The following is a 24,706-nucleotide window of genomic DNA, read 5'->3' as shown; positions in this document are numbered from 1 at the left end:
TTACAAATGATATAAAGAAGAGGACTTAAAGGGCAGCCCTGCCTTACTCCGCATGAAATTTGAAAAAATTCTGAAGCATGTCCATTATTCAAAATACAAGAATATATATCATTGTACATAACTCTAATCCATAATATCAAATCTTCACCAAAATTAAAATATTTCAAAGCTTGAAGTAAAAAGGACCATTCTAATTTATCAAATGCCTTTTCTATGTCGGCCATTAACATAAAACCGGGAATATCGTGTTCATTTGTAAATTCAATCATATCTATTAAAGGCTAAGCGAATATTTTCACCAATATACCGACCATGTAAAAATCCTGTCTGGTCATTATTGATAATACCACCTAACACCTTTCGCAATCTCAAAGCTAAACATTTTGCAAGAAGTTTATAGTCGGTGTTTAAAATAGAGATGGGCCTCCAACTTTTTAAAAGCAAAGGATTTTGGTCTTTTTTAGGAATGAGATGAATAATTCCTCTCCTCTGATCCAATGACAATTTACCTTGTATAAAGGAATAATTAAAACTATTGATTAAAACATCTCCTAATTCTTTAAAGCAAAATTTATAGAATTCACACGGGAACCCATCCGTTCCCGGAGTCTTGTTGTTATTCATTGATTTCAGAGCATTAACACATTCTTGCATTGTTATAACACCTTCACATTTCTTTTGTAACTCTGGTGATAAAATATTGCATTTATCACCCTGAGGTAAAATATCGTAAAGATCAATTTGAGATGGATGAGATGATGTGAATATAGTTTGATAATAGTCTCTGAGAGAAATTAGTATTTGTTTTTGTGAAGTCACAATTATATGATTATCAATTTGTAATTTAGTTATAACATTCTGTCGTTGATTCCTTTTTTCAAGATTTATAAAATAACGTGTGTTTCTTTCACCATTTTCGATCCAATTAGCTCTTGCTCTTATAATTGCACCGGCTGTCTTTCTCTCATATAACATCTCAAGATCCTCTTTACAAGATATTATCTCATTTTTAATCACTTCAGATTGATTCTGGGAATAACTGGACTCAAGGAATTTGAGTCTAGCTATAATATTTTTTTCTCGAGCTCTACCTTGCCTGGCTTTCTCTATTGAATAGCCAATCGTTAATGATCTAATTTGACATTTAAGAAAATCCCAGAACGTATTAGGATCTAAATTATTCAAAAACATATTCTTGTTTTCTTTTATACAATCACGAACCAATTCCGTGTATGTTTCATCTTGTAATAATGAAGTATTATATTTCCAAAAACCTCTCCCCCTAGTTTTATTTAAAAAATGTAAATTACAAAATATCGCCGAATGGTCGGTTTTGAAACCAGGTAGGATATCACAATTATCAATTTGTGTAATCAAGTTGTGCGAAACTAAGAAAAAGTCCAAGCGACAGAATACATTTCTTGAATGCCAAGTAAACTTCTGGATATCAACATTATGAAAGCGCCAAATATCTACTAAATTATATTCATTCATTATTATATCAATTGAATTTAAAGAGTGCAAATGTGTGGTTTGGCGGCCACCTTTTTTGTCTTTGTTTACATCCAAAACCAGATTAAAATCCCCACCCCAAAGAACAGATTCACAATCAAATTCTTGTAACTTATGAAGTATTTCATCAAAAAATGTATGATTATCGTCGTTAGGACCATACACATTTATCAGTGTGATTTTTTGTTGATTTAAAATGGTATCTAATATTACAAAACGACCAAACTCATCGTGATATTCTTTATTAACAGTAATATCTAAAACGTTTTTTCAAAAGAATACATACTCCTCGACTATTGGAGGTTCCATGCGAAAAGAAAACTGAACCCACTCCCCAATCCTCTACCCAACTTTTTTCATTAGCAATGGTAGAGTGGGTTTCTTGTAAAAAGAAAATACTCGCATTTGTACTGCGTTACCAAGGTAACACCTGTATCCGTTTAAATCGGTCTCCTAGACCACGGGCATTCATAGAATAAATTCCTGTCTCAGTCATAGTATTTATTAATAGTACCTAATAGTGAACCTACAGCGTGTTTACATGAAATTACAAATGGGTTCGTTTCAATTGTACTATTAATAGCTTGAATTAGAATGTTTTGTCCATCATAACATGAAAATGAATTAAAGTGTCTATGTACACAAATGTTCCAAAGATCAACTTGTATCGTTGCTTCAATATCGGTTCTTTTTCCGTGAATGAGTGAAAGTAACTTCTGTAACATTCCACCGAAAGACTCAGTATCGCGAACAAGAACTCTGTTGCAGTAAAACTGTGTTTTCGCTAAACATAAATAGAATAAATATCGTTTTTCATACCTTTTGCAATTCGTTATTCAAAATAATTCCATGCCAATCAGATCAAGGAATAACCAAATCATCGTCGTCGGGATCACGATGCACTTGCGCTGTGACAATACGATCAATATGAGGAGGACCTTCTGCGTCATACTGAACACGGGTAGAAGGCGTGGAAGGGGGTGTGGCAGGGGGTGTAGCGCGGGTGTGCCCAATGGGAGAAGAATTTCCTACCTCAAATCGTAAAATGTGACATTTTGCGAAATCGTAAAATCGTAAAATGTGACATTTTGCGAAATGTCACGTATATGACATCCTAGTTGAAAAACAGGCCATTTCTCAGGAGGCTTTTCACGTCGGAATCTGAAATGGCTCCCACATAATCCTGATATATTCTTTTTTCATGTGAAAGGGTTCAAATGAGATAAAAGACACCCTTTAAGAGGTTTATATGATTATTTTTCCTCGAAATAGGCTGAAAAATCCATGTTTTTTGCATTTACAATAGAATCGTTTAGATTTCCGTGGATTTCCGTCTAAATTCTATAAGCATCATTTTTCCCGATGTCTAAGCTTTAAGTCGATACCAAATTTAGCTGCCCGTTTTTATGTTAGAGCCGATTTTACTTGCCACAACACCCCAAAAACCTGTTCAAAAACGGTATTTTTTTTATACCGCGCAGTCATCGTAGCGCACCGTAAGGGTGTACATTGCCGTTCGCTTTTGCACGGCGAGTACGATTCCCCTTCCATTCCATGAAAATGACATGAATTCCGGGCATAATGTAAAGAAAATAAAGGTTGCTAAAGCAAATAAGGGCTATACCCACAACTTTTCCAGGGATAAAACTTACTTGTAGAATAATTTCAGCCCCAAATCCTCCTCACAGTGATACATTCTGCGTTTGACACATGTCAACACAGCTTGATAAAAGCACGGTTAATATTTTTTAGATTTTGAAGTTTATTTTCTGATAAATGTAATTAATGATAATTTTGATGCAATAAAATTATTTTCGGCATCTCATAAACACTTTTTAGGCATAACCCAACATTCACTCTGGCCAATTTTAAAGTAGCACATAACACAAAGTTTATTCTACACAATTTGCTTAGCATAATTTGTATTTTCACAGATATTTTAAGTAGGCAATCAAAATATGGTATCAAAGTGACGTCATATCGCCTTTAAATTATGTTTAGTCGATTCTACGCCCAAAATTACCCATAAATAACATGTTAAAATAAAAATCTAACACGGAATATAATTTTGGCGCACTTTCAACTCATTCTTGCCCACTGTGCGGCGATGTCGCTTAAATGTTTAGCAGGTGTTAAAAGACTTGAGAGATAGTATTTGAATAACTGGTCACACCGTAATACTTCATTTTGTCAATACAGATGATCTATGAGACATTTTCTAATATCATTATCATCATTATTATAATCCCTGTCATTATGACTATCATTATTATCACCATTAGCATCCATTTATGATGATAATGATTATACTCGTTTCTATAACGCTTATTACCTAATCGGAAGTTAATGCAGCATAATTTACCCTGGTTTTAGCAGAGCAGCTGTTAAACGCGCATGCGTCTCAACGAAAAATTCCTGCCAATATAGTTGCCTCGTCCAGGTTGAGTGCAGCACAATGTGGATAAATTTCTTACTGAAGGAGATTACTCCATGGCTGGGATTTGAACCCTCGACCCTCTTCAAAGTCTGGAGATTAATCAACTGGGCCACAACGCTCCATTTATTATTTTTTTATACATTTATTCATTTTTTTGCCAACATGTTGTTTGCCCAGTGTCCAGGACGACATCGCGGTTTTGATTCACCGATTTTCGACAAAGGCTGCTTTGTTATGAAGGACTTTTGATAAAAAGATTCGCTGCGTAATGGAAAGCGTCTGCAAAGTGATGGCTAAAATGCCCTGTTGCCAAGTTGAGGGAAACATCCACACAGCAAAAACTATGGTGTTAACCGGTGTACGTAGAGGACCACACCAGTTATTTTACACCGGTGTCAAATTGGTGGTGTTAGTTTTACACCTATGGTGTTATTACAACACCTATGGTTGTTACATTTACTCTCTTTGGTGTTATGTTCAATCTCTACGATGTTATTTTAACATCTCAGTGTGTGGTCCTCTATTAACACCAATTCGTGTCAGTTTTAACACCACAGGTTTTACAGTGTATCCTCTCCTCAGAATCATGTGTATCGCCAGTGCAACTTTCAGTATTTTTTTTTAAATTATACTATACCACTATACTTTAAAAAAATCTATTTTAAATTAGTTAAAATGTTTTCTTCCTGAAAAAAAGACGCTTTGAGCCAAAAATGAGCCCCGTCCCCGAGACATGATAAATCCACTGAATTGACGAATATGTCATATCCGATTGTACCACGGAAATCGTGCTCCTAATGCATATATTCGAAGGATTTTGGATATTGGTGCGTGTATTTTATTGCATTTACGGACAACCTTGCCTAAGAATAGGATATAATCATCCACCATTACGCTACTCAATTTAGTAATAGTAAATTTGACTTTTTAAAGTTCTTAGTAACATTGTTTTAACGATCACGATAGTGTGAGCTTATCATTTGCAAAAGTTCGGGCGTTTAAGGTGGGATATTTTTCATTCTCCGCTGAGCTACAGGATATTATGATTTCCCCACCTACATGACCTAACTGATATTTAGTGGGGAGGGGGAGGGGGACGTACCCTTCCCTCCCCCTAGCTTTTACTTCAGTGTTGTTGATAGGAGCATTCACCTTAGCACTTTTAATCATCTTGTGTCAAATGAACAATATCATAATACAAAATTAAGCATAACAAAAATGGTACATATAAAATCAATGATGCAAAAAGCACGAGAAATGCGACAGTAAAGAAAAAGAAACAGAGCTTGTAGAAAATAAAGTGCCTTTGGGATTAACTATGATTTAGTCATAAAATCGAAATAAGATTGCATATATAAAATCATTGACCATTATACATTGCCTTACAGAAAAGGAGGTAAAACAGCTAAAAAAATTATCAGACCTTGCGCTTCTCCTGGTGTTAAAATGCTCTGGGCGCCTCTTTCCATCTTTCCGGAGTGTTAAAATGCTCCGCCAGAGTATCAATTGAGCCAATAATGGCAGAAACGTGTCAGAAATGTCACTTTGACAGTAAAGAGAATTATTCTCGCTTGGCCAGTAACCTTTTAACTTGGCTTGTGCCAGCAGTACCCATAACTTTTCCAAATCAAAGAAACACGGAGATTCCTTCCAAATCAAAGAGTCAAAATGATACATCCATCAATTTTTAAAGCATGCTATCACAATCGCGTCATGACAATTATGATGCCGCCAGGGGGCATTTCTTATTGGAATACATTAAAATAGAACCAGAATGCCAAGGGTAAGCCTCTTTTGCAAGTCTTCCCAATTTCCTTCTTTCTTTAATAGATTTCCCTTATCTGTTTCATTGGTTCATATGTCTCGACAATAATACAAAGGGGCAGTAATCCCTCCTAGTACCCCGTCTCACTAAAGTCCTCTCTACTGAAAGATCGATGTGATGTATCCTAAGTTGTGGTGTAATTTTTTTTTTATATATGTATATTGAAAACCCTCATAGTATACATGGTATAAAGACTATAAACACGTCTGTCCAATATGAAATACCAATACTACTACTTGTGTACATGTACCTCTCAAGTATTTTGAGCTACAAAGTCATTTTTTTATTTCATTTTATTTTTTTAATCATTACAGTTACAGTACAGTTCCGATTTTGATGAAATTTTCAGTGTTTGATTTGTATGATTTTTCTTGATCTGTTCAAATCATATCATTTTCAGCCTGGAGTAACCCTTTAACTTACGAACCCGTATAAACATGTATTGCTTTTAATGTTCAATGAATTTACAAATTTAGTAAAAAGAAACCATATGACATTCCTTTTGGGAATCAAAGATATGGTTTCCATCATCATTTTAAGAGTAATACAAAAAGAGGCAATTTGAGATGTTTAAAGAAGTTTTGCATTTCCTTTTGTGTAACTTAATCTCTGCTGAAGCCAAAGGGTTACAATCTATTCATGGCGTGTTTGTGTAATGAGCGTGATTTCATCGACGTCTTTATACAGATAATATAACATAAAATATCATTTCGAGAGGTTCCTCGAAAGTGCCATGTGCCGTGTCTATTGTACAGAATTAAATTTTAAAAAGTCCTCTCGCGCTCTCGCGAATCCACCCCAACGAGCTCGAAGTTGTATTCTCTAAACGTCAATTCTAAGAATATGGATGTGATTTATATAAATTTACATTTTTTTAAGGGTACGGAGATGACCGAGCAACGAGGTAAAATATCTTTATTACCAGCCCCTATGGATCGTCTTAATCTGCATGTAAGAGGGGGATATGTCCTCCCGACCCAACAGCCTGCCAATACGACGGTTTATAGGTAACGATCATAAATAGAGCTACTATTCAGTACACTGTAAAAAATATTGGGCAAAATTTTAACCAGCACGAGGGTAATTATGTATCCAACCAATTTTGGGCAGTATTTTACACAATGCAGGAAGCATATTGTCCAGTATGGTTAAAAAATAAGCAGATATTACTTTAGAATGAGCAAATTTTCATCACACTGGATAAATAATAATGCCCAAAAGAAATGCCCAATGTTGGTTCGATACATAATTACCATCATGGAGCATTTTTACCCAATATTTTTAAGAGTGTATTATTGTACGAATAGCTCACGTGTTCATACATTTTCTCTATATCCACACTTGATACAATATCATTTTCCGAAGAGTCATCACCCTTAGCGCCGTTGTTATTTCCAAGCTTTGCCTATTTTAAAGAGATTTGAAACAGTAATTGTGAAAGGATGACTTTGATATAAAGATTTCGTATTGTTTTGGGTAGTGCAAATGAAATTCAATGATTTACACATTTCACATCATTCGTACTGTACTTAATAAATCGTAAAATTTGGGGTTTGCTTAACGGTACTTACAGAAAACCACGGTGAGGAAAGCAGAATTTGAATATATCTTATTATCTAATTATTTTTTATTTGATGTTTTAATTGGTAAGAGGAGTTAATACAAAACTGTTTCATTTCGTTTTCCCTTTTTTTCTTTATCATGCAAAGAAAAGCGACTTCCCGTTGCCCAAAAGAACATAATTACTGTAAAAAAATTGTGCAGCCAACCTAAAAGTTATTATCAAAAACAGCCACATTTTCCACTTCATATAATTTCCCTTGTCTTAACAAGAGCAGAATAAGAGAAGGACAGAATTGCAATTATACTACCTACATGACCTATCATACGACTTCCTGTCCACACCCCCGTACCTTTAAACAAACTAGTGAGGTTTTTTTTTTTTGCTCCGCGACATACGGAGGATTAAAGAACACAGTAGATGTATTCAAAAATCCCGTCGAAAGACAAAGTACAGCTGGGAGGTGTTCGTCGAAAATCGATGAACCGGAACATCAACTTCGTCCCAAGTTTCGGAACGGACAGAAAATTATGAATCCGTCGTTTGTCGAGAATCAAGAACCAAACTGCTTTTTTGATTCACCAGGTTTCGACAAGGGTTTCTTTGTTCTCCTTGTCGTGATGAGCATTTGACCAAACATTTTCATATTTCTCAAATCTTCCGTACGTCGCTGTTTAAAAAAATCTCCCTATCATACGCTATTACGCATGGGAGTTGCTTTTATCATGGACAGTAGGTCATGGGTCCACGATCTAATTAAAGCATGTCGTAATTCACCACTTTTAACGATCACTATCTAGCCGTCTGAATCCATTGGGACTCATTGTCGCACTCGATGACGGACACGAGGCTCATGGTGACCTCTTCTGGGACGATGGCGAGTCAAGAGGTAAACTGTCAGACTATATATATTTTTACATAATGTATGCTTATATTTCTATTTACATATATCATTGCCAAGTATTGAATAAGCCCGTTGACCATGATTCTTGTCCCATTACTTTCATGATAAAAAAGGGCGTTATCATTTAGATCTGCGGGCTTCTCAACCTTTTTTTTTACCCGAGGACCAAATTTTTTCGAGGCCCACCCACCAAAATTTTAAGAAAACGTCTATTTTGATGACAAAAATGTTTCGTGAAACTTGAACACAATGCTCCGAAGCACATTCGAAACAAACAGTTTGAGAATTAATCTGCATTCTCAAATTAAAGTCCGTTATGGGCGACCAAAACATACACAAATTATGCATGTACAAGAGGTTCACATCAAGGTTAGATGATGTGCATGTACATTGTGTGCATGTGCATGCTTTGCAACTTGCATAATACATATTAAGCGTGCTTTCTTTTTGTTTGACTCACATAGACCGATCAGACATAACATGTTCGGACAGGTCAGGTCTGTGAAATATACCGTATAAAAATGTCACTCTAACAAAAAGTTGTTTAAATAGTAGTTATTAGAGTGACGGACGTAATAACTACGTGCTTGAAATTCGAAACAACGTTTTTACAGTGCAGTTTTTTCCCATATCTTTTACTCTACGGCCGTCTGCACCAGTCCGAGTTTTCAAATTAGCACGCTATTTCTGATCCAGCAATATTTCGATCTGGACAATTTCGAGATTATTTGTAATGGAGACGTCGTCATTGGGATAGTTTGCTTTATTACTCTTGAAATTGCAGTCCCAAGTCACAAACAATACAGTGCCCCTCCAATGCTTTGTCTGCTCCTGGTCACGTTTCGCCACTGCTCCTTAGTATTTAGAGTGTAGATTAGTCTCTTTATTTGTTTGTTGTTGATTTTCTTTGTGTTGATCATAATTGTGTTTTCTTACTGTATATAAATCAAGGTGAATGAAAACATCAACGGAAGTCAATGTGCAACTGTCAATACCAAAGATAACCTCCATCCACACACACACACACACACACAAAAAAAACATTCCCGTCAATCATCACGATCGCCAAGCACGTCATCGGTGGCACTTGGCTTGCATCAATGAAACAGGAAATGAAACATTTTGATTAATGGCCTTATCAAAAGCATTGCCAAATTCTTGGAAATATTGGATGAGCTGTAAAAAGAAGGCGTTGGCGCTAAGTCGTCAGAATAGTGTATTATTTTGATTATTTAACCCTTGTTATCATTTTCATTATCTTTACATCAGCGCGGAAATTACGTAAGCTAGTCAACGCCATCAGATTAAAGAAAATTTCGATTTAGAACTGAGATAAACTTATCGCGTTGTAGTAATTCCAGATCTTTGTAAGTGCGATTCACCATTCTCAAGCTATTAATTCGCCACAGATGTTAAATTGTCTTTCGTCAAAAGATGCACGATGTCATGATCATGATTAAACAATGCAAACTTTAATGTGCGAGGAAATGTGTCCGCCCTATTCATGTGAGGGTGTGGGTGTGTGTGTGTAAACTCTTCCAATATTTATTTTTACCCAAGGTCTTCTTATTGTTATTGCAATGATATAAATTTGATTTAACATTTTCGATTTTCCAGACGTCCTTACAAAGTCGTATAAGATGGAGATGACTTGAAACCCCTTCATCATCTAATAATCCACTCAATATAGGGTTTGACCCTCCACTAATTGCAACACAGGATATTCCACTGCAATACGATCCAGGAAGGGCCCCTAAAATAAAAGTCCCCCAAAATCCAAGCAGTGGAAATTTATGAAATTTGCATATCATGCAAATTAGCAATTAAGAAGTTAGAAAAATATGGAAAAAAGCCCAAAGATTACAAATTGAGTGTCCAAAACAATTTAATTTGAGCGAAAATTTATGATAAATAATTATGTAACTTTATTATAAATATTTAAGAAACAAACTGGTAATACATCCCACAAAAATTGCAAGTAGATTTATTGAAATTGGAATATGGCAATTCTTACAGGAAGGTTTCCTAAACACTATATTAAAAGTCCTTATATATATATATACATGTATATACATGTATATATGCTTTTCACACTGCACTTTTTGTCCTAAATTGGTGGGGCTAAAGGGGGGGGGGGGTTAGCCCCACCAATATCCTGGGATTAAGCTTAGCCCACTTCGTTTTCACACTACATTTCAGCAAAGTGGGCTAGCACGGGAATAGTACGGTACTATCTGGCCCTGCAAAAAAGCAGGGTTAGCCGGCTAGTCGTGCTAGCACCACAATTGCGGTGCTAAAGCCCCAGTCACATATAGACATGGATCCTCACAGATCAACACGGCAATGCCGGCATGATCCGGGGAGGTCCGGGATAGTTTTGCCCCGAAAAACTGTAAACACGGCATCAACACGGCAGCTTCACATGGATCTACACGGACCATGCCGGCAGAGCACGTTGTCAACACGTCAGCAACACGGACCTACACGTCAGCAACACGGACCAACACGTCAGCTACACGGAACAACACGTCAGCAACACGGACCAATACGTCAGCCACAAGGACCAACACGTCAGCAACACGGACCTACACGTCAGCAACACGGACCAACACGTCAGCTACACGGATCAACACGTCAGCTACACGGACCAACACGTCAGCTCAAGGATGAACACGTCAGCTCAAGGATCAACACGGCAGCTGTTTTGACCAGCACGGCAAATTAAAATCTGCTCATAATAATGAGCTTATATCCATTTATTAATTCATTTATTCATTTGTTTCATTTTTTCTCATCCTTGTCGCAACATTATATTATGTTTTTTAAAAAGATATCAAAACTCAAAACTTCAAATTTGTGATTGAAAACCCTTTTTTTTGCTTGTCAATTTTTTTCGGGTACAAAATCCTTTATTTGTGATTGAAAACCGTTTTTTATTTTTATTTTTTGGCTAGTCAAATTTTTTTGGCGAACGATTTTGCCCCCCCCCCCCTGTGGAAAATCCTAGGTACGCCACTGATTTGATATCACTTTATTGAAATCACAATAAAGGAAATAAATTTTCCAATTCAATAGAAAACATAATAAAAATTAAGATAGGCCCAGGTCATGACACATAACTGTCGATGAAGGGTAGTAGTATAAAACTTAATGTACAATTTCGATGTAACAGGTACATAACATATACATATAACATATTTAAAAAAAATGAAATGTGAAATAATAATAACAGACAAAGTTGGGGTAAATATTAGAAAAAAATTAGAAAACGAATTATTCATATATGCACTAATTTTACAAATATTAGGTTGGGGCCAATCTCCAAAGCGTAAGAAAATATCCTGAATCATTTAATCATCCATTTAATCATAAATAAATTAAGCACTGTTTAACAACTACTGAAAAGTTCATAAAGTAAATAGCGTTGTAAAGATTTGATGGGAAAGAAGAACACGGACTGCCAAGGATACTCCAGGCAGCCACACGGACCTACACGGCAGCTACACGGACCTACACGGTAGCCACACGGACCTACACGGACCATCCCGGATGGCTTTGCCAACCCGGCAGTCCACGGATGACGCCGGATGTTTTTGACAGTCAAAAACTGCCGTGTTGGCCTCCTGGATGTTCAAGGACCAACACGGACCGCCCCGGACCTCCAAGGATGCCCAAGGCGCCAACACGGATCGCTCCCCGGACCACCCCGGATCAGATCCGGGATGGTCCGGGGTCTATATGTGACTGGGGCTTAAGAGATGTAGTGTGAAAACGAAACAGGGCTAAGGAAAGTGGGGCTAAGCATTAGCCAATCACAAAAGTTGAATTGCACGATAATCACGCTCTGTATGGTAAAATCATCAATATTCATGAGCTGAGGGCTCGTCCGGGGTTAAGGCATTAACCACGGTTGAGCAGATAGTATAGCCCCTTTTACACCTTCACGGAAGCAACACGGATCATCCCGGATTGTCAATCCGGGGTCATCCGTGTACAGTCCGGGACTACCGTGTACACTCCGGCTACTCATCCGGCGCCATCCTTGATGTACCGGCATGTCCGGGAGAAAAATTGAACATGTTCAATTTTTCATCCCGGAGTACACGGACTAATAATCATCCGTGTTCATCCTTGTAGCCTCCTTGTACATCCGTGTAGCTACCGAATGCATCCGGGAGGCTCCTTGTAAGAACCGGGTGATCCTTGTTGATACCGGCTTTATCCGGGGTCAAATGTTTGTATTGTTTGCGTACATGAACAATAGTCCGTATTCATAACCAAGCACGAGCATGCTCCAGATGCTGCAAAAAGGGACGAAACTTCATTCTAGCAAGATATATCCCAGTACAGAATGTGAGCAACCGTGAAGGTCCGTGTAAAGACCCAGTAACATCCGTGATCATCCGGGTATTCCGTGTGGGCTCCGGGAGCATATCAAACAGGATCCCTATTGCTACCTTGCCTATCCTTGTAGACTCCGTACTTTTCCGTACATATCCGTGTTAATAACCAGTTAACTCCGTACTCACTCCGGGAATGCTAGAAAAATACAAATTTGGCACCCCGGATCATCACGGACTGAGATCCGTGATGATCCGTGTTGCATCCGTGAAGGTGTAAAAGGGGCTTAAGGGGTTAAGGAAGACAGTGTGAATCGAAGAAATGATAGTATGGGGTTAAATAGTCCGGGGTTAAGGATAATATGGGGTTAAGGAAATGCAGTGTGAAAACCCTGCTTTTTTGCAGGGCCAGATAGTACCGTACTTTTTACAGTGCTAGCCCACATTGCTAAAACGTAGTGTGAAATCGAAATGGGCTAAGCTTAACCCGGGAAATTGGTGGAGCTAAGACCCCCTCTTAGCCTCACCAATTTCCTGGGGTTAAGGAAAATAAGTGCAGTGTGAAATCCGTCGAGTCGAGCATATGAGGTTGAATGCCAATGAAGACGACATTAACAAGAACACACCGTTACCCATGTCTTCTTCCGACACACGTTGCCTCAATGAGACAATGGGCATAAGTTGTGTCGGAAGATGTCAAGAACTTTTAGTAGAGAAAGGCTAGGAAGGCTTGTGCATATTAGAACTCCAAAATCATCAGTAAGGTAAAGCTCAGAATTGATACAATGCATTAAAGAGGACCATAAGAGGGTTTGTAGACAAGCCTGTAATACATAATGTGTTGCCCGGATTGACAATTACCATGTAGAAAGCCCCTTATCATGTGTTATGACTACATTGGAATAGCATTATTGTGACTTCTGTAAACAAATCAAGCCACAGGCGTTTAAAGTAGGATGGTAGTTATAAATTTGATGGTCGATATTCCGAACGCACTCGAAATAAACAATTCAGGAACACAATTCCATACGGTTATGCTTCATGTAATCACAGCAATCAACAATTCTCCAAGTATCGAGGCAGCTCACAAATCATAAGCAAAAGATGTAAACACTTTAATAACTTGACGGAGTCGAGCGTAAACGAAGTATACAGATGAATAACTAAACGACGAACAAGTGTACAGAATAGTGAACAGTGTAGTGAACAAACGAAGTATACAAAATGAGCGAGAGTACTAAGCGAGTGAACTGAGTGAGTGGTTCGCTGAAATATAAGAAAGAAGATAAACATATGATAAATACATGATTAACAATCATATCAAATAACTAACGACAACAGAAAATCTTCTTGATAACTAGTAAAACATAAACAAGACTATAATAAGCTAATACATATCGCTCAGGTATATATACAATGATGATACAACATAATAACTAAAATATGAACTTAAACTCATCATATACCAAAGATAAATCGGTACTAAATTTAAACACGAGCAGTTGTGTAAACAGACCCCAGTCATGGTCAGAACTTCGTACCCATGGCAACCGTCAAGCTGACAGCCTAGTCACAACTTTTGCCCATTGACAAATCTGTGCACCCCAGAACAAAGACTTAATAGTAGGTGCACTTTTGTGTGTTCACGTATAAGGTCAAACTTTCTCTCTCCGTCTCTCTCACTCTAGCAATTCCCTTAATAGGGAACCTCATTTAGAATTACTAATACATGTATATCAAAGACTAATAATCAGAGTAATGTAATGTCTATTAACTTAATTACACATAAGAGAGATGCATTAATTAATTTACATTATTACATTCAGAGCCAGAATTTCTCCCTTCTTAACTTAAAGAAGTATTATATAACATTAGGCGGAGTAGAATATACTCAACTGAGATGCAGTCATCACAACTTCATGACAAACAACAATATTTTATGGTTTAAATACAGAATAAAGTCCCTTTAACTAGTACAAGATTATCAGTACAAATATATATATATATATATTTATACAAATAATATAATTTAAACTCACCAATTGTTTGACCTCCAAATCTATGCAATTTTCTTCAAGTTTTATAACAAAATGGTGAATACGTCTTGACTGTGGAACTTTTCTTTGTCTTCTTATGCCAAGTGGGATAATTTTTTGGTATCTCCTATTTCTTGGTATCTCTGAGTCAAGTTTAATTTGCATGCTTGGCCAATGTGTTGACCAATTGGAATACTATTGCTACCTGATTATACACTGGGCTTGCTATACTTGACCAACCAGAATAAGTACATATAGAAACATTTTGCCACGAGGAGAGGAAAGTGAGATCCTAACCAATAGACACAAAATAACTTTGCATACAGGTAACTTTGTTCATAAATAGACTTGGGTTTCAAACACTATTTATATTTCATGCCGCAACAATTATTAAAGGGAATAGGTTTATAGTCTTAGTATTCACCATTGATTATGAAAATGACGCTAATTTGGTCAGTGTTATATAGAATTGTAAGAGCAATTACATTCATTTTATTGAGTTACCTTCTTAAGGATATTCATAGCATATAATGAGTACTAAATGATATTTGTTTTTTCTGGAATGTCCCAAGATAGACAACAAAGCCAGCCTGCAGTGAAAAGGACAATAGTATTGGCTATTATGTTTACATTGTTAATTTCACTGAGGTCATTCAAGAATGTTCTATAATTAGACTGCTTTAGAAATTGGCAGAATTTTTCATTTTTGTAGACAAAACTAGAAGCTTCCGGAATGGTGAATAATTTATATGTATAGAGTTGGCACTTTCTTCAAGGAGATCATTATATCAGATCAGAACAAGAATTTCACGCCATGCAGACTTTATGTCAGAGCATAGTTTATTTACAACTGGAATACAACATTTATCTTCTGGGAAATTATTTGCATGCCATCAATGAACAGTTTGCAGTTACTTTGAGAGGAATTCTCAGTTCTCATCGAGGTCTCCAACCGGTTTTAATGAACGTTTTTCAACCCAAGAATTGCTGAAATTGACTGCTAATCATCATCAACATCGTCTTCACGGACATTTTAACTCATTACAGTGATTCTTGTTATTCATCGTGCTTCAACATCAAAATCATCATCGCCATCATTGTGAACTTTAAGGAAACTTCGCCAACCAACTTTTGATTGCACATCTGACACCTCAAGAGATGTAACACCATTATTATTTTTTATTTGTTTGTGTATGGTTAATTATTTCTTGAAAAAGGAAATCAAATTCAAAACTAAATTTTCATTGTTTTTTTTTTGCAGTATCGTAACACTTGCGACTTTTAGTATAGTGTTTAGGGGACCTTCCTCAAAAGCATTTGAGTGGAATATCCCGTGTTGCGATGGGTTACCCCCTTATTCTGGCTAGATTGACTGGACTATAAGTCGTATTTTACCATGTTTACTGTAACTAGTTATCATTATTTCATATAATATTTATTCGTTTTTATCAAATATCACGTTTGAAAATATGTGAATGAATGATTGATATTTTTGGTCTCAGGCACCTAGAGCAAATAAGATGGAACTGCATGTGCTTTCAAGGTGCTATTTATGTATTATGATAATCATCATGTGCAAGCTCGAACTGAATACATATTTATACAGGAAATCCTAGTGCATTTGATTTTTATAACTAGTATGTATAGACTCGGTAAGATTCATAGCAATTAATGTTTATTTCAGAAGTTTCATCTTCCCTATAGTTTAATCTTCCCTATAGTTTAATATCACTCCCTTTTTTTTTGGGGGGGGGGGTATACTCTTTAGGCATGTAAGGAAGAATTATTCATAAGGCATGCAGATTCCTTGTAACTCGGATTACGTTTTTTATTCTTTCATCGACCACAGATACGTATGAAAACGGTGTATACACCCTGTTAGATTTTTCTGTGTCAGAGGTAAGCTATCAATTTAATTAGTTAAAAGGAAGATAAGGAAACCGATCATTCATTGATTGGTAATCTTATTCACAGTGATGTTATTGATTAATGATTATTGATACTGATTAATGTAATTTAGATGATGCCAATTATACAGTTGTAACATAACGACAGTAATGATAACAATTGTGATATGGGAAATCTTAACCATTTCAAATACAGGAATAAAGTAAGGGTTCTTCAATTGATTGCAGTCGCTATTTTATGTTTATCGTCAGTGATATTTATTTGACCTTTAAATGACATAGGTGCGAAGCCACGAGACGGTCGACTCTTAAATTTCATTATTTTGTGACTCTTAATTTCACCGACACGACACCCACCATTTCGACGACCAGCGGTTTACTGTATACTGAGACAGGATAAGTTGCTTTGGGTAATCAATGAACGTAAAGTGATCTTAAAATCCACCTTCATTATTATTACTATACAAGGAGGACTCAATTGCTGGGCAAATAGTATTAGCACCGAATCGATTTTTGTAAGAAGAGAAAGAAACGAGAAACACGACCATGATGGGGATAAGAGTAAAGAGTAGAAAAATAAGAAGAAAAGGAGGAGGATAAGGAGAAGAAACACACAAAAAAAGAAATAGTAGAAAAAAAATATTTGAAGCAGTAGAAGTAGCATTGGTAATGGTGGGGTAGTTACAAGTGAAGTAGTAGTAGTAGTATAAGTATGTATCCTATTGCCAGACACCTTTATTTCAGTGCTTTAAAAATTAAAATTAGAGGAAACACAATCAAGAAAAAAATTCGCACTTGCTATTCTAGATATTATGAAAATTATATGGTAAAATTAATTTATATTTATTAATCGTTTCCTTTGCATCGCACTTGTCGCATACCCCTCCACGAAAAACAAGTATTTTCGTGTGTGTCACCTTACATCATGATTCCGGACGCGGGATGGACCGGTGAAGATATTCCTGATTAATAACGATGTAATTAAGAATTGGGGGGATTTTTTCTTTCATATATGATGTTATGAGTAAATTTTTTTGTTTGCTTTTCTTCATATCGAGTCTGAGGAGATGTTGGTAATAAATTTGTGTTCGCTTGTTCGATATGGTTACACTTTGTAATTCCGAAGGTTCTTTATTCCAAAGGTTCGTAATTTCGGAATACGTAAATTTCCTATACCTCGATATTCGTTAATCCGAAAACAAAAAAGGGTTCGTTAATCTGAACATTTGTGGCGTTGTTTCGACGGTTCGTTAATCCCAAAATGAAATAGGGTTAGATGTTCCAAAGGTTCATTAATCCGCAAACGAAACAAGGTTCGTTGTTTCGAAGGTTCGATAATCAGGAAACGAAATAAGGTTCGTTAGTCAGAAAACAAAGTATTAAGGTTCGTTGTTTCGAAGGTTCGATAATCCGTAAACGAAACAAGGTTCGCTGTTCCGAAGGTTCGATAATGCGAAAACGATATAAGGTTTGTTGTTCCAAAGGTTTGATAATCCGAAAACGAAATAAGGTTCGTAAGTCAGAAAACAAAATAAGGTTCGTTGTTCCGAAGGTTCGATAATCCGAAAACGAAATAAGGCTAGTTGTTCCGAATGTTCCTTAATCCGAAAATGAAAAAGGGTTAGCTATTCGAAAGAATCGTTTATCCGCAAACCAAATAAGGTTCGTTGTTCCGAAGGTTCGATAATCCAAAAACGAAATAAGGTTCGTTCCGAAGGTGCGTTAATCCGAAAACGAAATAAGATTCGTTATTTTGAAGGTTCGTTAATCCGAAATATGAAAACCAGGAAAGCAGAGAAAAGGGGAAGAGTGGTGGTGTGTGGGGGGGGGGGGGAACACCGTTGCTGTTCAGTTGGTATGAGGATGGGAAGGCAAGGGCAGCCAAAAGAATTTTCATTTGGGGCAATGCCAAAAATGACACCCGTACGTCAAAATGGGCACTTTGATGATATTTTTACCATGAGATTATCATCTGCGTGAAGTCACTGTGTGCTTTATAGTAATTAAGAAGAGATAAGCATTTTGAAGTGACTTCTGATTACGGAAAGATGTATATTTAGGCTTTATATTTCGCGAGAGAGTATAATGAGCGAGCGGTTAGGAAACAAATTCAAAGCTGAAGTTGTAAAACTCGTTTGGGGGTCAATTACTATTTAAATGGCAATATTGCGAGGTGTTGCGAGTGAAAATAACAAGCTCAAACTTTAGGGCATTTCAATAACAAATAAAAAAAAATCGAGCAGGTTTCTGCTCTCATTAAAACGATGTGCATCTAGCCATGGACCCTAGGGTCCATGATCTAAATAAAGAATTAATAAGAGCGGAAAGCGCGAGCTTAGATATACTGACCAGAAGAGGAAGCTATCAAGGACTGCATTAATAGTGACCTATTTAGGATACATATTTCACCAGTCGAATAATGCGAGTGCAAAGTGCGAGCTGAAAAATTGTTTTATTCCAGCATGAAAATCAATCTAAAATGTATACTTTAAAAAGAGTATTTATTTTAAAAATAGAACTTCCAATTTTGGAAAAATAGCACTTCCCTGTTATTTCTTTTGGGGTGCAAGTGCCCCCCTGCCACCCCCGATGGATCCAACTTTTGCCAATAGAAGGGGGGGGTCGAAATTTTTTCACCCTTATTTTCCCCGATCGGCAGTTCAAAGTTGATTTTTGTTTGTTAGTTTATTTGAAAGGGTAGTCCTAACAATCAATAATTAGCTTTATTTTTGCGAGCGCGAAGCGCGGGCTATATTTATCTAAAATTAATTATGATGGGCAACATGTTTGTGATCTTCAAAACAAGATGCCTATGCAACTAGATAACAACTGCAAGCAAGAAGCGCGAGAAGAAATTTTAAATATAAGCTCTGACTCGATCTGAAAGGGACATGTTAAGGACTTATTGCAGTTAGCCATGAAGACAATTCATGTTTCAACCAGGGGCGGCGGAGCGTATTTTCCTCGGGGGGGGGGGGGGGGCAGGCAAAAAATACACTTTTATGTCAAAACGGGCATTTTGGTGCAAATGGATATTTTCACCATGAGATTATCATCTGTGTGAAGAAGTTGTGTGTTTTGTGGTAATTAAGTTGAGCAAAGTTTTTCAATTGATTTCTGATAGATAGGATATATATTTAGGTTTTACTTTTCGCGAGCAAGCGGTTTGGAAAAGAAATTCAGATCTGAAGTTGTAAAGCTCGCATTATGGTAATTATGGACCTAATGGACCATTAAAAAGGCATACATATGAGATGTTGCGAGCGAATCACGAGCTTAACCATTTGAAAATTTCATGTAGGCCGACTATGACATAACAATGATAATAATAATAATGTATTTACCAAAGGAAGCCACTTCGGTTCTGGAAACTGTTCTCCCAGTGGGCCCTGCTAGTATTATTACCTCGGCTGCCTAGGCGCCCAAAAGAAAGCATTTAATGAATTTCTTCCTCCTGGGTACCCATTCACCTCACCTGGGTTGAGTGCAGCATAGTGTGGTTAAATTTCTTGCTGCAGGAACTTATGCCATGGCTGGGATTCGAACCTACGACCCTCTGTTTCGTAGTCAAAAGACTAATCATCTGGGCCCCAACGCCCACATAAAAAGTAAAGGTTTCGACCATGTTTTGTAATCATAAAAAAGATGAAATTTGTTAACACTACGCGTAACGATCAACGAATTTTTTTATTAGCATCTATATTCTTTATTTCAATTTTCATTATGATCATCATTAGTATTATTTTCATTTTTAAAACCAGCAGAACCTCTCATTAAAAACGACATCCCCTCCAATACAAATCCTATTATCTGGAGGTTACTCGCAAATGACCAACACACTTAATTCCCTGCATCTTTAAAACCATTTTCTTAGGCAGCAATTGATAAAATCGAAATTAAGCCTATGCTTGATCCAGACGCCTATTCTTAATGCAATACATGCTTTGGCCACAACACATGTATCATCGTTCGTTATTACTATTATCATCTTGTAAGGAAGGACAACACCTTACTTGATACCAAAATGAATTAAATTCATTTTCGGAAATACGAAACTTATTAAATTTTCGCATTAACGAGCCTTATTTCGTTCTCGGAATAACGAACCTTCGGATTAACGAACCTTATTTCGTTTTTGGACGAAAGAACCTTTGGAACTATGAACCTCATTCCGTTTTCGGATTAACGAACCTCATTTCGTTTTCGGACTAACGAACCTTCGAAATTACGGACCTCATTTCGTTTTCTGACTAACGAACCTTAGGAATAAGGAAGCTTATATATGAGTGAATGCAGTTCCTGTTATTGCTCCGTGAACTGCTGAAGTCTTACGGTACGAAATTGTTTTCGTACGCAGTAATATGCGCGTCCGGAATCATGATAGTATCCGGTACTACAATACGGGACTATACTAGTCCCGGGGGGGGGGGGGAACTCGAACAAAAAAGTGGTAGGGGTGTGCCGCGGCCCAGGTAGTAGTAGTGGTAGTGGTGGTGGTAGTAGTAGTAGTGGTAGTGGTGGTGGTGGTGGTAGTAGTAGTAGTAGTAGTAGTAGTAGTAATAGAAGTAGTAGTAGTAGTAGTAGTAGTAGTAGTAGTAGTAAAAGTAGTAGTAGTGGTAGTGGTGGTGGTAGTAGTAGTAGTATAGTAGTAGTAGTAGTAGTAGTGGTAGTGGTAGTAGAAGTAGTAGTAGTATAGTAGTAGTATATAGTAGTAGTGGTTGTAGTGGTAGTGGTAGTAGTACTTGTAGTAGTAGAAGAAGAAGAAGTAGTAGTAGTAGAAATAGTTGTTGTAGTAGTAGTAGTAGTAAAAGTAGTAGTAGTAGAAGTAAATTTAGTAGTAGTGGAAGTGGTGGTGGTAGTAGTAGTAGTAGCAGTAGTAGTAGTAGTATTATATTAGTATTATATTAGTAGTATGTAGTAGTAGTAGTGGCTGTAGAAGTAGTAGTAGTAGTAGTAGTAGTAGAAGTAGTAATAGTAGAAGTAGTAGTAGCAGTAGTGTAGTGGTTGTAGTAATATTGGTAGTAATATGAAATATGAAGATGAGTATTAGAGTAATTTTCTCAATATTTTAAAACTATTCTATTCATCATGTAATCTACAGGAAAACTGTTTTCAATGTATTTCTGTAATAGAAAAAATAAACTTCTTTTCTTACAGGGTATTCTTAGTATGACAGTCATGGTGGATGGTTACACTGATCCAAACGCATTACGCTTTGATGATATTGTTATCTATGGCGCTGATAACTACGTAGAAGGAACTGACGTAACAATAACTGCCGCTGAAACAGAATCTACATTGCCGGTAGACAATGTGGAATTTGACGACGTAAAAAACGTAAGACAAATAGAATCATTTTTTATAAATATCATATTGACAGGTATCCGATGAAAAACGTTGGATTTCGATTTATTTATGCATTCATTTATTTATTTTCATCTTTTTATTTGTTAATTTATTTATTTATCATTAATTTGTTTTATTTTCGTTTTATTCATTCATTTACTAATTTGGTCAATTATTAATAATTCAATAAATAAAATAAATCTTTTCATCATTTCTTGTTGGGGAGGGGTGACGTTTATCGCTCAATACACTTTGGAAACTTCTTCGTAGTAAAAAAACCTTTTTGGAAGCCCCTAAAATTCAAACCGCTTTTTTTTCGAGGAGATTAATATGTCCCTGTATGACTTTTGATCATTGACCATCACCATTGTTATCAGTTGAAGAATACAATGGAACCAAGACTATTCAGATTAATTTTGCATTCGCATACATTTTGCAAGGGGGGGGGGTTGAGAACGAGCCTTTTTTTTCTTCTGTATGTTGTTGATATGACAGGCAGATTCAGTTGTTCCCAATGTCCTTAAAGTCTTCATCAGTCATGTGTCAGTGTCAATCTAGTTTATTATATGTTTAACTTTATTTGTTAAAGGGGAATCCAACCCAAATAAAAACTTGTTTTTATAAGGAAAAGAAAAATCAGACAAGTTGATAGGTGAAAGTTTGAACAATATTGGACAACCAAAAAGAAAGATATGAATTTTTAAAAGTTGTAGATATTGGTAATCACTATACCCATGGAGATTTCAAATTGGCCGCATATGGGATGTCATAGTGATGTAAGGCAAGGACTACTCTTCCATGTACTCCAATACATATTATGGCTAAAATGTCATTTTTCCCAAAAGTTTTATTTCAAATTATATTTTTCTTTCATGAGGACATAAAACAACATACTACATGGGTTATATTTAGATTACTGCCCCAGGGGAATGGGTACTTAGGAGAAAACCACAAATCCCTGATAATAAAGTACATGGCCTATGGGAAAGTTGTCCTTGCCCCTTGTCATAATTTACTTACCCAGTTGCCAATTTGAAATCTACAGAGTATTAGTGATCTCAATTTTAAAGCAGCTATAACTTTCTTATTGCTTGTCCAATTTCTTTCAAACTTTCACCATTCTGTTTATTTTATTTTTCTCCTTCCCAACACAACATTTTATGGCCAAGGCTGGATTTCCCTTTAAAGCTTCACTATAAATAACTCAAAGAGCACTATCTCGATTTATTATCTGTGTCTCCCCTCCCCCCGTCTGCAGGTGCTAAAGTTATCGGGCCTAGATCTCGACATGATGACAGATTTCACAATCAAGTGGATTTAATGAAGAAAAACACTTCATTATTGAGCTTCTGTAGAGACATTTCATTTGTTTATTGGTTGGACGAGAATGTTTAAAGTGATTGGTTAACATTGGTTTGACTTTTAAAAAAATATGAGCTAGAAGGTCACACATGTCATCTGTGTCTACGATATGTTACAAAAATGAAGCCCAGAAAAAATTGCGTTCGAAAATAATTCAGTGCTTCAAAAATTGAAATATAAAGTGACCGGAAACACCATCTTAATTTTACCCCATACAATTATGTGTAGTATTTAGGCGTCTATAAGACACCTATTTACAAAATCGGGGTTTACCTTGTAGTTTTAGCTTTTCATTCTCAATAATGGTTGTTTTCAGGGTTTATTAGTTCAAATACATGCACTTGTACACATGTTTCATCTTGGTTTGATAATTTTTTAAATCGGCCGCTCACAAAGTTAAACAATACCTTTAATACTTTTTCGCAGTGATACCCTTGAGCGGTATACTGCCTACCGGAACACGTTGAACTGCTTTGTAAAGAAATGAAATATAAATTCTATATTCGTTTAATATTTTTGACAACACTGATTAATAGTTATGGTATTCCATTTCAGTACCGCTATTCAGTTGGATACCAAGATCCATTTAATGACCAAATGTGTTCGACGTGTTTGCGTCACTACAGAATCACGCAATATTACGTAAGTAACTCATCATATTCGTAAAAATGAGCTCCGTGACAGTTTGGTAATAGATGATAAAATCACTACATGTAAGTGAAGACATTGATGTCGTGCAATTGACCGTAATTTCGAGGTAATTTCATATAGACCGTGCTGTTGCATAAAGCTAGTAGAAGTGCCATTATTTGTAAACAATTACTGTAAGAACACAGCGCGCTCCCCTCCATCTCCACTCCTTGGGCCCGTTGCATAAAACTTTTTACCTGAGAAAACACAGGTTGTTTTTACCGGAGTTTTTGCCCTGTGTTAAAGTCAATGGTAGAAATCAGACTAACCTTAGTTTTCAGTTTTTACCAGAGTTTTCTCAAATAAAAAGTTTTATGCAACAGGCCCCTTATGTAAAAAGCGCTTAGAGATTTGCAACTTGCTTATCATGCGCTATACAAAAACGTTTCGTTATTATCACTATTATTATTATCATTGGTGATTAAATCCTTCAAAAAATCTAAATTCCTGATTCTTTTCTATTCATTTCATTTTCTCTTCTGCCACAAGCTAATTGCTTTAATGCAAAAGGACCAACATTTTCGTTACAAACCTTGCATATATCTATATTCTTTATGACAAATTCATTTTTTTAAATAATTTTTATATCCAAATCAAAACGTCGTACAAATAAATATAGAATTCTGACAGGAAATAGACCTACATGCAACACTTTGACATTATTTGTTTCGCTTTAGCTTAGTCCACACAAATACCACAGGATATTTTGGCCTAATTTATTTTCACTTCAACTAAGTCCATAGTGATGATGATACCGATAAAGATATTAGTAATAAAAGTAATAAT

At 36.3% G+C, this 24,706-nt stretch overlaps 1 protein-coding gene across 1 annotated transcript in view; it reads left to right on the top strand.

Moving 5' to 3' along the window:
• LOC121429639 (sucrase-isomaltase, intestinal-like) overlaps positions 1-23,283 on the top strand; it is a 49,685-nt gene extending 26,402 nt beyond the window's left edge. Inside the window, exons 19-23 of the mRNA XM_041626778.1 lie at positions 6,654-6,781; positions 8,136-8,224; positions 16,465-16,514; positions 21,680-21,859; positions 23,127-23,283. Of these exons, the coding sequence (XP_041482712.1) occupies positions 6,654-6,781; positions 8,136-8,224; positions 16,465-16,514; positions 21,680-21,859; positions 23,127-23,189 (510 nt within the window). The 3' untranslated portion in view covers positions 23,190-23,283. The remainder of the gene's footprint in view (positions 1-6,653; positions 6,782-8,135; positions 8,225-16,464; positions 16,515-21,679; positions 21,860-23,126) is intronic.
• Positions 23,284-24,706: the final 1,423 nt, after the last annotated feature.

Source organism: Lytechinus variegatus, chromosome 16 (genome assembly GCF_018143015.1).
Source record: "Lytechinus variegatus isolate NC3 chromosome 16, Lvar_3.0, whole genome shotgun sequence".
NCBI lineage: Eukaryota > Metazoa > Echinodermata > Echinoidea > Temnopleuroida > Toxopneustidae > Lytechinus > Lytechinus variegatus.
This window is presented reverse-complemented; position numbering and strand designations above follow the sequence as displayed.